Below are 16,037 nucleotides of genomic sequence, written 5' to 3'. Positions count from 1 at the left end.
GTTTACCTTGTCACAGTTACATTTTCTTGATTTTTCAAAGTTCATTTTGAATTTCTTTCGCTGAAATGCAAGAGTTGGAATATTTCAGTAGTGTTTGGTTGTGGTTTACCTTGTCACAGTTACATTTTCTTGATTTTTCAAAGTTCATTTTGAATTTCAGTAGTGTTTGGTTGTGGTTTACCATGTCACAGTTACAGTTTCTTGATTTTTCAAAGTTCATATTGAATTTATTTCGTTGAAATGCAAGATTTGGAATATTTCAGTATTGTTTGGTTGTGGTTTACCTTGTCACAGTTACATTTTCTTGATTTTTCAAAGTTCATTTTGAATTTCTTTCGCTGAAATGCAAGAGTTGGAATATTTCAGTAGTGTTTGGTTGTGGTTTACCTTGTCACAGTTACATTTTCTTGATTTTCACTTAGAGTGGTTCACTTGAGGTTCACTTAGAGTGGCGCGCCACTCTAAGTGAACCTAGGTCAACCCAACTCTTTGGATATCTCTCTCACTATGACTTTGTTTGTGTGTCGTGTCTGTGCGTGTCTCGTTTCTATGTGTCTGTGTCATCTCTGTGGGTGTGTCCACAACCAAACACTACTGAAATATTCCAACTTTCATTTCAACGAAAGAAATTCTAAATGATCCTTGAAAAATAAATAAAATGAAACCGTGACGTGTTAAACCATAAACAAACACTACTGAATTATTCCAAATCTTGCATTTCAACGAAAGAAATTAAAAATGAATTATAAAAAGTCAAGAAATTGAAAATGTGACAAGGTAAAAAACAACCAAACACCACTGAAATATTCCAACTCTTGCATTTCAACGAAAGAAATTCAAAATGAATTTTGAAAAATCAAGAAAATGTAACTGTGACACTGAAATATTCCAGCTCTTGCATTTCAGCGAAAGAAATTCAAAATGAACTTTGAAAAATCAAGAAAATGTAACTGTGAAAAGGTAAACCACAACCAAACACAACTGAAATATTCCAACTCTCGCATTTCAACGAAAGAAATTCAAAATGAACTTTGAAAAATCAAGAAAATTTAACTGTGGCAAGGTAAACCACAACCAAACACTACTGAAATATTCCAACTCTTGTATTTCAACGAAAAAAATTCAAAATGAACTTTGAAAAATCAAGAAAATGTAACTGTGACACTGAAATATTCCAACTCTTGAATTTCAGCGAAAGAAATTCAAAATTAACTTTGAAAAATCAAGAAAATGTAACTGTGACAAGGTAAACCACAACCAAACACTACTGAAATATTCCAACTCTTGCATTTCAGCGAAAGAAATTCAAAATGAACTTTGAAAAATCAAGAAAATGTAACTGTGACAAGGTAAACCACAACCAAACTCTACTGAAATATTCCAACTCTTGCATTTCAGAGAAAGAAATTCAAAATGAACTTTGAAAAATCAAGAAAATTTAACTGTGACATGGTAAACCACAACCAGACACTACTGAAATTCAAAATGAACTTTGAAAAATCAAGAAAATTTACCTGTGACAAGGTAAAACACAACAAAACACTACTGAAGTATTCCAACTCTTGCATTTCAGCGACAGAAATTCAAAATTAACTTTGACAAATCAAGAAAAGGTAACTGTGACAAGGTAAACCACAACCAAAAACAACTGAAATATTCCAACTCTTGCATTTCAACGAAAGAAATTCAAAATGAACTTTGAAAAATCAAGAAAATGTAACTGTGACAAGGTAAACCACAACCAAACACTACTGAACCATTCCAACTCTTGCATTTCAGCAAAAGAAATATGTAACTGTGACAAGGTAAACCGTAACCAAACACTACTGAAATATTCCAACTCTTGCATTTCAACGAAAGAAATTCAAAATGAACTTTGAAAAATCAAGAAAATGTAACTGTGACAAGGTAAACCACAACCAAACACTACTGAAATATTCCAACTCTTGCATTTCAACGAAAGAAATTCGAAATGAACTTTGAAAAATCAAGAAAATGTAACTGTGACACTGAAATATTCCAACTCTTGCATTTCAGCGAAAGAAATTCAAAATGAACTTTGAAAAATCAAGAAAATGTAACTGTGACAAGGTAAACCACAACCAAACACTACTGAAATATTCCAACTCTTGCATTTCAGCGAAAGAAATTCAAAATGAACTTTGAAAAATCAAGAAAATGTAACTGTGACAAGGTAAACCACAACCAAACACTACTGAAATATTCCAACTCTTGCATTTCAGTGACAGAAATTCAAAATGAACTTTGAAATATCAAGAAAATGTAACTGTTACATGGTAAACCACAAACAAACACTACTGAAATTCAAAATGAACTTTGAAAAATCGAGAATATTTAACTCTGACAATTTAAAACACAGCCAAACTCTACTGAAATATTCCAACTCTTGCATTTCAGCGAAAGAAATTCAAAATGAACTTTGAAAAATCAGGAAAATGTAACTGAGTCAAGGTCAACCACACCAAAACGTTACTGAAATATTCCAACTCTTGCATTTCAACGAAAGAAATTCGAAATGAACTTTGAAAAATCAAGAAAATGTAACTGTGACACGGTAAACCACAACCAAACACTACTGAACTATTCCAACTCTTGCATTTCAGCAAAAGAAATTCAAAATGAACTTTGAAAAAAAAAAGAAAATGTAACTTTGACAAGGGAAACCACAACCAAACACTACTGAAATATTCCAACTCTTGCATTTCAACGAAAGAAATTCAAAATGAACTTTGAAAAATCAAGAAAATGTAACTGTGACAAGGTAAACCACAACCAAACACTACTGAAATATTCCAACTCTTGCATTTCAACGAAATAAATTCAAAATTAAATTTGAAAAATCAAGAAATTGTAAATTTTACAAGTTAAACACAAAAAATAAATAAATTAAATTTTAAAAATATTGAATTTAAACGAAATAAATTCAAAATGAAATTTTAAAAATAAAGAAAATGTAAATGTGACAAGTTAAACCACAACAAAACACTACTGAAATATTCCAACTCTTTCATTTCAACGAAAGAAATTCAAAATGAACTTTGAAAAATCAAGAAAATATAACTGTGACAAGGTAAAACACAACCAAACACTACTGAAATATTCCAACTCTTGCATTTCAACGAAAGAAATTCAAAATGAACTTTGAAAAAATCAAGAAAATGTAACTATGACAAGGTAAACCACAACCAAACACTACTGAAATATTCCAACTCTTGCATTTCAACGAAAGAAATTCAAAATGAACTTTGAAAAATCAAGAAAATGTAACTGTGACAAGGTAAACCACAACCAAACACTACTGAAATATTCCAACTCTTGCATTTCAATGAAAGAAATTCAAAATGAACTTTGAAAAATCAAGAAAATGTAACTGTGACAAGGTAAACCACAACCAAACACTACTGAAATATTCCAACTCTTGCATTTCAACGAAAGAAATTCAAAATGAACTTTGAAAAATCAAGAAAATGTAACTGTGACAAGGTAAACCACAACCAAACACTACTGAAATATTCCAACTCTTGCATTTCAACGAAAGAAATTCAAAATGAACTTTGAAAAATCAAGAAAATGTAACTGTGACAAGGTAAACCACAACCAAACACTACTGAAATATTCCAACTCTTGCATTTCAACGAAAGAAATTCAAAATGAACTTTGAAAAATCAAGAAAATGTAACTGTGACAAGGTAAACCACAACCAAACACTACTGAACTATTCCAACTCTTGCATTTCAGCGAAAGAAATTCAAAATGAACTTTGAAAAATAAAGGAAAATTAACTGTGACAAGGTAAAACACAACCAAACACTAGTGAAATATTCCAACTCTTGAATTTCAACCAAAGAAATTCGAAATGATCTTTGAAAAATCAAGAAAATGAAACAGTGACAAGGTAAACCATAACCAACCACTACTGAAATATTCCAACTCTTGCATTTCAATGAAAGAAATTCAAAATGAACTTTGCAAAATCAAGAAAATGTAACTGTGACAAGGTAAAACTGAGTCTCTCAATCCCCGTAAAGCTCTTTTAAAAGATACAAAAACTACTTATTTAACACAAAAAATTTCGTTTTTAATGACCACCAAGTAAAGAAAAACCACACGGAATCAGGCAAATGAGTATCTAAAACCCCTTAAAGCTCTTTTAAAATATACAAAAACTACTTATTAAACACAAAAAGTTAGTTTTTAATTACCATCAAGTAAAGAAAAACCACACGGAATCAGGCAACTGAGTCTCTCAAACCCCTTAAAGCTCTTTTAAAAGATACAAAAACTAATGATTTAACACAAAAATTTCGTTTTTAATGACCAACAATTAAAGTAAAAACACACGGAATCCGGTAACTGAGTCTCTCAATCCCCGTAAAGCTATTTTAAAAGATACAAAAACTACTTATTTAAGACAAAAATTTCGTTTTTAATGACCACCAAGTAAAGCAAAACCACACGGAATCCGGCAACTGAGTCTCTCGATCCCCGTAAAGCTCTTTTAAAATATACAAAAACTACTTATTTATCACAATATTTTCTTTTTTTATGACCATCAAGTAAAGAAAAACCACACGGAATCCGGCAACTGAGTCTCTCAATCCCCGTAAAGCTCTTTTAAAAGATACAAAAACTACTTATTTAACACAAAAATTTCGTTTTTAATGACCACTAAGTAAAGGAAAACCATACGGAATTAGGCAACTGAGTCTCTCAAACCCTGTAAAGCTCTTTTAAAAGATACAAAAACTACTTATTTAACACAAAATTTCGTTTTTAATTAGCAACAAGTAAAGGAAAATCACACGGAATCCGGCAACTGAGTCTCTCAAACCCCGTAAAGCTCTTTTAAAAGATACAAAAAATACTTATTTAAAACAAAAATTTCGTTTTTAATGACCACCAAGTAAAGAAAAACCACAAGGAATCAGGCAACTGAGTCTCTCAAACCCCTAAAATCTCTTATAAAAGATACAAAAACTACTTGTTTAAAACAAAAATTTCGTTTTTAATGACCATCAAGTCAAGAAAAACCACACGGAATTAGGCAACTGAGTCTCTTAAACCCCTTAAAGCACTTTTAAAAGATACAAAAACTACTTATTTAACACAAAAATTTCGTTTTTAATGAGCATCAAGTAAAGAAAAATCACACGGAATTAGGCAACTGAGTCTCTCAAACACGGGACAGCTCTTTTAAGAGATACAAAAACTGAACACCAAGAACAGAAAAATCCCACGTAATCCGGCAACTGAGTCTCTCAATCCCCGTAAAGCTCTTTTAAAAGATACAGAAACTACTTATTTAACACAAAAATTTCGTTTTTAATGACCATCAAGTAAAGAAAAATCACACGGAATTAGGCAACTGAGTCTCTCAAACCCTGTAAAGCTCTTTTAAAAGATACAAAAACTACTTATTTATCACAAAAATTTCTTTTTTCATTACAATCAAGAACAGAAAAATACTACGTAATTATGCATCTGTGACAATCTAAAAATTTATTTATATCTTGTAGTATACAAAAACTTATGACTTTTAAGACTACTTTAGTTTTCGATTGACATCACGAAAAGCTCATCACCGCGGAAGTAGTCACCAGAGTCTCTCACTCCACTGGCAGATGTTTTAAAGGATACAAAAACTACTTATATAACACAAAAATTTAGTTTTTAATGACCAACAATTCAAGAAAAAACACAAGGAAATATGAAACTGTGTCTCTCAAACCCAGTAAATATATTTTAAAAGATATAAAAAATACTTATTTAACACAAAATTTCTTTTTTAATGACCATCAAGTAAAGAAAAAACACACGGAATTAGGCAACTGAGTCTCTCAAACCCCTTAAAGCTCTTTTAAAAGATATAAAAACTACTTATTTTAACACAAAATACAAGCAAGCAAATAACATGGGAAGTCCTATACACGCAAGCAAATAACTGAGTTATTTTTACGTCACAATGTTTCAACTTAAAATCATTCTAATTATAGCATCCCATTTTCTCATACTTTAATTACCTGTTACGCTTTCTTAACCATCGGAAGTTTAACCAACGTAAATTAAGTTATAGACAATACTGGTTTAATCTCTTGGCAAAGGTGTAATGACCCGTTTACCTACCAGAAAAAACCTGTTTGGTACGGGGGCCCCATAGAATTCATTAGAAGGACTATACTACCAAGATTAGAACATTGATAGCAACAGTGATGACAGTGGTGAAATATGGCTCTGAAGCATGGGTGCATCGAAAAACAGAAGAGGAGTTGCTAGATGTTTTCCAGAGAAATTGCTTGAGGATTGTTTTGGGTTACAACTGGTTGACAATATCTCAAATAATAAGCTCTACAAAAATGTGGTTCAATCCCGCTTTCTAGGGCTATAGTGAGAGAAATGACGAGATGGCTAAGATAGATTCTGCGGATGAAGGATAACAGATTGCCAAAGATTGTTCCAATCGGCCAAACGAAAAGCGTCCCGAATGGAGAATATCGTAGTTAAAAATTTAAGGGAAATGGGAACTTCCTCGGTGGGTGTCAAGAGGAAGGATTTGAATAGATTGGGATAAAGGAGGAGTGTGCGTAGCTGTGTTCTTCTCAGGCGACTTGGTGCTGCGGTAAGTTGTTAGTAGTATTAGTAAAAGTAAAGAACAATTGTAATGCTTTTGATAGACAACTTTTAAATCAAGATTTTTTTTTTTCAATGAGGAAAACTATTCTACACTCATATGACCCTTTACAAAACTATGACGGAGTCTACATGCTTGACTCCTTTTATAAAAGTTTCTAGTCCTAAAATCATGAAATTACCCGTAATTACCCGTGACATGAATAATAAAGTCAAGTTTTTAAACACCTGCAGTTTAGTCGCATAATGCACCACTGTTACATATCTGAAACCAGCCTGAAACTAAAAAAAAAATTGTAAAGCTTTAGCTATTTATATCATAGAATGTTTCCAAATCATTTATTGTTTTTCCTTTCTGACAGATTTTAGTCTTTTTTGTCATGGTTTAATAAAAAATGACGCACAAACTCCTTTTTAACGCCAAAAATTCAACGTTACAAAATTTAATAACCAGAAGAAGGAATTAACGGCGACCACAAACTCATAAGTGAAGTAATCAAATAGTTCGTGGTAACGAAGTCGTTAGTTAAATAATGAACAGCCTGGGTCAATAGTAGGCTAACTAAAACTCTATAAAACGGAATTTTGATGCCAATAGATATATCAAAAGAATTGGCTTTTTTTACTGATTTCAAATATATAAATTTTATTAACTTTAGTCTTACCCATCATTATGAGCCTGAGAAAATTCTCCGGATTTTCAGAAAAAGGGGTAAACACCCCCTAAAAATCGAGTGATCGTAATGGAAATCACACCATCAGATTCAGCGTATCATAGAACCCTATCGTAGAGGTTTTAAGCTTCTATCTGCAAAGAATTAGAATTTTGTATTTTTTTGCCAGAAGAAAGATCATGGATGCGTGTTTATTTGTTTGTTTGTTTTTTTTTTTTTTTTTTTTCCAGGGGGGATTGTATCGACCCTTTGATCCTAGAATATTGGGGGAGGGCTCATTCAAAAGGTTTAAAAAGGTCTCTTTTAAACCTTTTAACACTATTTTTATCTCAATCTTTTTTTCGGTTTTAGTTTAGTTTTTGCCTTTTTAACTTTCTTACATTTGACACTTTCTTTTTCTTTTTTTTAGACTAATGAAAAGCTTCGCCTTTCAGATATTGTTGTTTTTGGCATTGTTTAGCAAGTTTTTTAGTTGTCGTGCTATTTTTATGTTTTTTTTTAATTATTTGACATCGAATTGCGAATTCGGCCCTTCGGGGTTTGTAATAGTCATTTTTTGAAATAAATATCTTATCTTATCTATCTAAACGGTAATTAAAAGTTCTAGTGCTCTTTTTAAGTGACCAAAAAAATTGGAGGCTTGAATTTTGTCCCAATTCTTTAAGAATGACTCTTGAAACACAAGGGCTGTTTGATTAGAACAATAAGACGCTTTTTCAAAAGTACTAAAAAACTTAAGCCTAAAGAGCGAGGTGTTGAGGAAGGGGCAATCCCCTTTATATACTTAATAATTTCTGTTGTTTTAAGTTTTAATGTTGTTCCTTACAGGTGTTTTTTTTATATAATGTATGTCAAAGGTCTAACCAAATTTTGCACACAGCAGAAAATAGTTCATTAGCCCTGGTGGGAATAGCAGCGAAGTTCAGAAGAGGGAAAAGCAATTTCAAATATCTAAAATTTCTCCTAGTTAATCACTTTCTCCTCCTTGAATCTGGGGATATTCACACAACTGAAAAAAAAAAAAATGAAATATATGCACCCTTTACAAAGGAAATGCCATATTTTGCCATTTCATTAGGTATCTACTAGTAACCTCTCTTCAGCGTAACCAACCAGGTTGAATTTGAGGATGTGAAGTTCGTCAAGATTCCAAAAGAATATTTAGATATCGTCGTTATCATCTGACATTGTCAACAAAATTCCATTTTTTTTAAATTTTGGTCTCTTTGTGCAATTACCGTTCATTACCAAGAATAGTTCTTCTCATGGACAAACTCTGCTCTTTACATTTGACGAGAAAAGAACTACCACTTTTACTAGTAGTAGTAGTGCTGACAGTAATAGTGGTAGTGGAGCTAAGAGTTTTAAGGTGAAGCTTTCAGGGAATGTTTTGGGGATGTTGAACTAAATGAAAGCTCACTTTGTGGCTTAGATTTTCAAAAGGATGTTTCAGCAATTTCTCAGGAACGGCATTAAGGAAGAGCATTAAGTTGAAACTTTCAGAGTATGCTGTTGCGGAATTTGAACTAACCAAAAGACACTATATGCATGCTACTACCACGACTACTGCTACGATTTCCGCTACTACTGAGGCTAATGGTATTAAGTTGAAAAATTCAGGGAATGTTTAGGGGGGAGTTGTTCAAATATTTTAAAACACACTATGTGCATGTAGTTTGTCAAAGGGGCATATAGGCAATATCTTAGGAACGACATAGAGTATAGTACTCTCTGTTTGTTTTGGATTTCCTTTATTTATTGAGGGTAGTTTATGGTTATTTTACGTCAAAAAATTATTTGACTTCATTTTTGCTGATCTTTGTCTTAGTGCAGCTCTTTACTTTTTTTTGAAACACCTCTTTTGTGGAAATGTTTTTCAAAATTAATTTTTATTAAACACGCAACTAGTTCCATAGTTAAGACAACAGTCTTGGTTGTACTGTTGTCCCGGGGTAAAGCCATATACCGGACCCCTTTTGGATGATTTGAGCTTACTAAAAAATGTCAGTCTAACATAGGTAGATCGTGGTACTATGTATGCCGTTCTGTGACATATTGTATGACCTAAGTAAATCCAATCCATACACCGGACCCCTTCTGAATGATTTGAGCTTCTTTAAAATGTCAGGCTAACATAGGCAGATTGTGGGAATATGTAAACCGTTCTGTGACATGTTTTTAAAAGTTAGATTGACGGGAATTATTCTATTATCGTTAAGCTATTTTTTTTTTATAAATGCGATAAGATGTCAATGACTGTGATGTTAGGTTACGGATTTTGATTGTAGATTGTTATTAATGATACGTTCTTAAGGATTTATTACCTCCAGTCTATTACCCCCAATAATTAAGCTCTAATGATAAAATTTTTTAGATCTTCAATTTTTTAAAAATCTATGTTTTTCCAAAATACGGTGTATCCTCTTTTTTTTCACTCACCGAAATAGTTGCACGAAGGAGTTTTTGTACGAACATTGTTTTTGCTGCATTTCAGATGCCTAAATTAGACATCCTTGTACAAACAACTAAGTATTCATTGCATAGAAAAAGAGAACAAGTTAAAAATGCTATTCAGTTTTTTCGTCACCATTTAGACTTTATGTTGCATAATATAACCAGCATTTCCACTTTCCCTTATTTTTCGCTGTTTACTTTGAATTTCTCCCAAATCGATTTCTTCGTGATATTTTCGAAAATTTAATGTTCGTAAATACTAAACACAGATCGATAATTTTCCAGGAGTTTCGGAAAATAATTTTTTTTTTCGGGGAAGCTCCGGCAAACCTTAAAAATTCGGGGTATTTTAGAAAGTAGAAGCACTGGATTTACCGTCATTTGAGTTACTGAAACTGTGATGTACACCCCTCTCATCGGAACTGAGTGTGCCAGATAAAGCGGTAGTTCTGTTTTCCAGTATTTCAAGTTGCCCTTAAGGTATTTAGCAGTTTCAGCTAAAATAAGAACTATTATAGCATTTTCTAAAGTACAAAGAAAATAAAGCTTTTAACACCAAAATTATCCTTGTCATGTTTTATAAACCCTAGAAAAAAAATATTGTCATGCTTTGTAAGCCCTAGAAATCAAAAAGTTTCCAACTGTTCCTCAACCTCAACATCCAAATGCCCACCAAAATAATTTTCAGTTTTTATTTCCCTCGTTTAAAATCGTATCTTTATCTTCACGCCTTTGCAATCACTACATCCAGGGTTTCTGGGCTCGTGGACCTCTTACACTTGCTGAGCTCTGAGACACTTACTAGTTGGTCCCCTAGGCAAGTGCCAATCAGGCCCACGTATTAATACAGCCCTGCTTGTAATTTAAGGAAGAATTTGTTTTACGTCTTAAAAACAGTGATAGATTTGTCTCTCTTTCAGATATTTTTCTGTTGGGTTCACAAAGTTTAACGCCGGATTTTTGCCAGCTTTCATTGGCTCCTTCCTTGCTCTTTTGATAGAAAGGCCAAGCAGACGAGGGCAACTTGCTTTGTATGTCACTAATGTTGTAAGTCAGTATTCTTCATAGTGCTTATGAGCAGAGTTGCCATTACGGTCAGGTTCTAAAAATCGTAAAAAAAAAAACAGTTTGACTATATTTGAAACATAATTTGGTTCGAAATTGTATTTGAACCTTAAATCGTGAATTATATATCACTGTAAAAACGGTGAATTATATTTTAACCGTAAACTGTGAATTATGTTTCACCGTATAAAGGGTTAATTATATTTTAACCATAAACCGTGAATCATGTTTCGTCGTAAGAAACGGTGAAGATATTTGAAATTATGAAGAAAAATATTAAATTTTAGGATCTTGAAGATCCCTTTGGGGTTTTGAAGGGATCCCTTTGGGATCTTTTGGGATCTTGAAGATCCCTTCGGAGTTTTCAAGGGATCCCTTTGAGATCTTTCGGGACCTGAGTCCACATCCCTTTCCTATGCACATGCCTGTCTTTTCCCTTTCAACAGCAAAAAGAGGTAAAATGCACAATAATCTTGGTGGTAGGGTATTAAAAAGGCACTTTTTGTGGGAACTTCCGAACTTTTAAACATAGCCTTTCATGTAATGTTTATAGCAGCTGTTATGTACACTATCACGAGCCATAAATTTTTACCGAATACTTTTAAACATAGCCTTTCATGTAATGTTTATAGCAGCTGTTATGTACACTATCACGAGCCATAAATTTTTACCGAATACTTTTAAACATAGCCTTTCATGTAATGTTTATAGCAGCTGTTATGTACACTATCACGAGACATAAATTTTTACCGAATACTTTTAAACATAGCCTTTCATGTAATGTTTATAGCAGCTGTTATGTACACTATCACGAGCCATAAATTTTTACCGAATACTTTTAAACATAGCCTTTCATGTAATGTTTATAGCAGCTGTTATGTACACTATCACGAGCCATAAATTTTTACCGAATACTTTTAAACATAGCCTTTCATGTAATGTTTATAGCAGCTGTTATGTACACTTTCACGAGCCATAAATTTTTACCGAATACTTTTAAACATAGCCTTTCATGTAATGTTTATAGCAGCTGTCATGTACACTATCACGTGCCATAAATTTTTACCGAATACTTTTAAACATAGCCTTTCATGTAATGTTTATAGCAGCTGTTATGTACACTATCACGAGCCATAAATTTTTACCGAATACTTTTAAACATAGCCTTTCATGTAATGTTTATAGCAGCTGTTATGTACACTATCACGAGCCATAAATTTTTACCGAATACTTTTAAACATAGCCTTTCATGTAATGTTTATAGCAGCTGTTATGTACACTATCACGAGCCATAAATTTTTACCGAATACTTTTAAACATAGCCTTTCATGTAATGTTTATAGCAGCTGTTATGTACACTATCACGAGCCATAAATTTTTACCGAATACTTTTAAAGATAGCCTTTCATGTAATGTTTATAGCAGCTGTTATGTACACTATCACGAGCCATAAATTTTTACCGAATACTTTTAAACATAGCCTTTCATGTAATGTTTATAGCAGCTGTTATGTACACTATCACGAGCCATAAATTTTTACCGAATACTTTTAAACATAGCCTTTCATGTAATGTTTATAGCAGCTGTTATGTACACTATCACGAGCCATAAATTTTTACCGAATACTTTTAAACATAGCCTTTCATGTAATGTTTATAGCAGCTGTTATGTACACTATCACGAGCCATAAATTTTTACCGAATACTTTTAAACATAGCCTTTCATGTAATGTTTATAGCAGCTGTTATGTACACTATCACGAGCCATAAATTTTTACCGAATACAATTTTTGTACCGAAAATGACTTTACTTTTACAAAGTTTGGTAAGGGTGAAGGAATTTACATTACCAACCACTCGATGCTTTTCTTTATGCTGTTTCTGAATATAATAGTCGTGTTACTCGGAAAATTCAATTCTAAGTGCTTTATGGACCCTCAAAGATGGTACATGTTGCTTCTTTTTTTTGGCTATATAAAGGGTTAAGAGCAACAATTCTTACTTCATTATATCCAAAATGATTGTAGTTAACACATTCTGACTGCAGCTCGAATAAGCTTTAGTCCAATCCCCCTAATGTTTAAATATATAGCCCAAACTATATATTTCCCATGCGTTTTCTGGTTCTCGATTTCGTCACAGTCGATTCAATTTACGGGTACACCGGTTTAAACAAGAGTGATGCTAACAGTTTAAGGTAAACACAGCAGTTTTTAAAGATTTATAAATTGTTTATTTAATTTGATCATGATGAATAAATGGCCGTGGATTATATAATTTTGGCAAAATTGAATTATAATCAAATAGTAAATTTTAACCAATGTTTATCCCTTTTTTATAGCTAAAAATAAAAGAAGATGATGCCTCATCTTTGAGGGTTTGAAAAGGACTTTTAAATTTACAAGTGAAACAACTATTATGTTTGGAAGGAACATAAAAAAAGACATTGAGTGGCATGTTCACCTTATTCGTAGGTCAGTAATGTGAGCTCCAACACCTTTACCCGAAGTTCTACATTCCATCTGTACTGGTGTTATAGAAGAAAAGTTTTTCTTTCTGTGAGATGATTGGCACGTTATAATCAAGACCGTAAATATATTTTGTTACAATACAAATTTATTTCATTGTATTATGAAGTTAGTCAACTTGGGACAGGATAGAGTCACTTATGATCGAAGCCAGAATTCGTCTTTCCTTCTACAAGTGACTTTGATCGACCGTAAGATGTCACCGTCCCAGTAACTAGGCTTTACTATTAACACGTTCTAATCAAATTGCCTATAAAGTAAGATCTCTACTTTTGAAATGGAACTAGACCGCTCTCCCTTATAACCTAGCGGGGCTAAGGTCTGGAGTTTCTTGGCTTAGTCTGGTCTTTAAAAGTATGTCGTATATATTTTTTTCAATTGTTTGTGATCTTTCTGAATATTAATTAAGAACATCTGAAAGGATAAATTTTAAAAAAAATAAGGTAATTGCCAAACAGGCTATATTTTTTTTTTCTTTGCTGAAAACAATGAAAAATACTGTTTAATTTCGTTGTTTCGTTGGCATTTATACTATTGAATAGTTTCTAATTCTGCTCATTTTTCTTTCAGCGCTGTTTTAGTGGAAGGTTTTATACGTTTGTAGAAAGGGGAACCAAATGAGAAGGGGGTATCTGGACCAGAAATTAGAACCAGTATAAAATTTAGGATCCTTTAGATTAATATTTTTAGTTTTATTCCAATGAATACACGAAACAAAGACACCCTGCATTTCCTCAAGGATTCAAAATCCGGACCATACCCTCCTAGAGTTGAATTAATTTAAAAAACAAAGTTTCTGAGGGAAGTAAAGAGCGAAGGTGAAACTTAAAACGAACAAAAATGATTGCTTCACTGTCTATCTAACATACATCAATAAAACTAGTACAAATCAACCAAATAATTTATATTTCCCCATGTTTTTAGAATTATAGAAAACTAGAGCTTTAATGAAAACACAAAAACCAAGTATAAAAACAAGAATATTGATTTATTAGTCAAAAGGGAGAACGTAGCCTGACAACAACAAACTAATCTATAAAAACTTTCATAGTCTTACACCAGTTGTGAAATCAGTAACTTTCAGTATACAAGTACGTTTGTGTATTTGGAGTAGTTATGAGTTGCATGGAGACAGTAATATACAGTTCCTGTACACGATATTTAAAAAAAGTTCAAGAGACGATTAAGATATAATAGGTCTCAGTTGTATTTCTAAAATTAAAACATATTTAATTTTATGGTTATGAAATTTCTTCATATTGTTGAGATTGGAGTTAGATGCAGGATTTTCCGCAATTTGGTTGCAAATGCAGCTACAGAAGAAAATGTTTATGTTCTGTCGAAATGAAAACATGAATTGTGGCTACCCGTTACCGCCTTTGTTTTGTGACTATTGAAATTTTATTCAAAGAAAGGATTAATTTGAGAAAATGGTAGACTATGAAACGACGAAATGGTAGATTTTCACCTCTTTTTGGCAACACGTACTTTAATTTGGATTAATAGTCCCATTCAAGTTTTTTGAGTGAAAAATGTCTAAAATTACCTCAAGAATTACGATAAGATAAAACTTTAAATATCAAAGTCAAATTAATGATTACAATTCTTGTTTATACTATAAATAGCCAAATTGAAAAGATCTGTTGTTACAAAGTGACAATGAATTTGATTTCTTTTTCATTTAAGAATTTTTTTTTATTGTTCCCTAAAAAGGCTAGGAAAACGGAATGTTATCCTGAAATTTAACCCGGAGAGTTCAATCTCCTACTCCGAAATTTGTCTCCCACTTGTTAAGACGTAACAAAAATGCATATAAACAAATTTTTGATGTTTTTTTTGCCCCCCTCCCCCCGAAAAAGAAAATACCCTCCACCGCCTGTCTTTCTATCTACTTTCTCCCTCCCTCTCTCTATCTTTCGGAAAGGAACACTTAATAGTTTTGATATGGTTTGTCCTTCGCTTGTCTGTGGATGTTGTATTAGTTTTGACTGTTTTCCTTGATGTTGAGTATCAAGGCTGCCTGGCTCTCCTCTCTCTCTATCTCCGTCTCTCCCTCTCTCCGTCTCTCTCCCCTCTCTCTCTCTCTCTCTCTCTCTCTCTCTCTTTCTAACTTTCTCTCTATTTGTGTTTTTCTTTACTGTATAGTTATTAAACAACCTGGAAGTAGAAAACTCAGCGATAACTTACGTTGGCAAATATATGTGCGGTTGTTTCCTTTCCAGGAAACCTTGGGCATTTTTTTATGTATCACGGCAGGCACGTACATATGAATTTGTTTAAGGAGGGGTGGGGGACTCGTCAAAACATAAACCAAACCCAAAAACTGTCGTCTATTGCTACCGGAAAAAAATATTAGATTAAATATACAGAAAACCTAAGTAAAAATATTAGTTGTATTTATTTTTTTATCTCTTTTTTTTCTCACTTTACTGGCCACTTTTGGCAAGGGTACAATATGTATGTTCGTAGCTTATGTTTTGTGCAATATCGTGCGCACTAGCTTATGTTTTGTGCACTCTAGCAATTTTTAAGTAATATAATATAGTTTTAAAGAGAAATAATCTGGTTTGATCTTAAAGTAATTTGAAATGTGATCTAAAGGTACCTTACTATTAATTAATATCCAAGGTTAAATAACTTAAATATCAGTCAATTTAAGATTGTTGTGA

At 32.6% G+C, this 16,037-nt stretch overlaps 1 protein-coding gene across 1 annotated transcript in view; it reads left to right on the top strand.

Moving 5' to 3' along the window:
• LOC148949643 (transmembrane protein 135-like) overlaps positions 1 to 16,037 on the top strand; it is a 112,614-nt gene that overhangs the window by 36,630 nt on the left and 59,947 nt on the right. Inside the window, exon 3 of the mRNA XM_089093637.1 lies at positions 10,697 to 10,823. Within this exon, the coding sequence (XP_088949763.1) occupies positions 10,697 to 10,823 (127 nt within the window). The remainder of the gene's footprint in view (positions 1 to 10,696; positions 10,824 to 16,037) is intronic.

Source organism: Artemia sp. Qi Xiang Cuo, chromosome 8 (genome assembly GCF_049724085.1).
Source record: "Artemia sp. Qi Xiang Cuo chromosome 8, ASM4972408v1, whole genome shotgun sequence".
In the NCBI taxonomy this organism is placed as follows: Eukaryota; Metazoa; Arthropoda; class Branchiopoda; order Anostraca; family Artemiidae; genus Artemia; species Artemia sp. Qi Xiang Cuo.
Note: the sequence above shows the minus strand (reverse complement) of the source record. Positions and strands in the feature narration are given on the sequence as shown.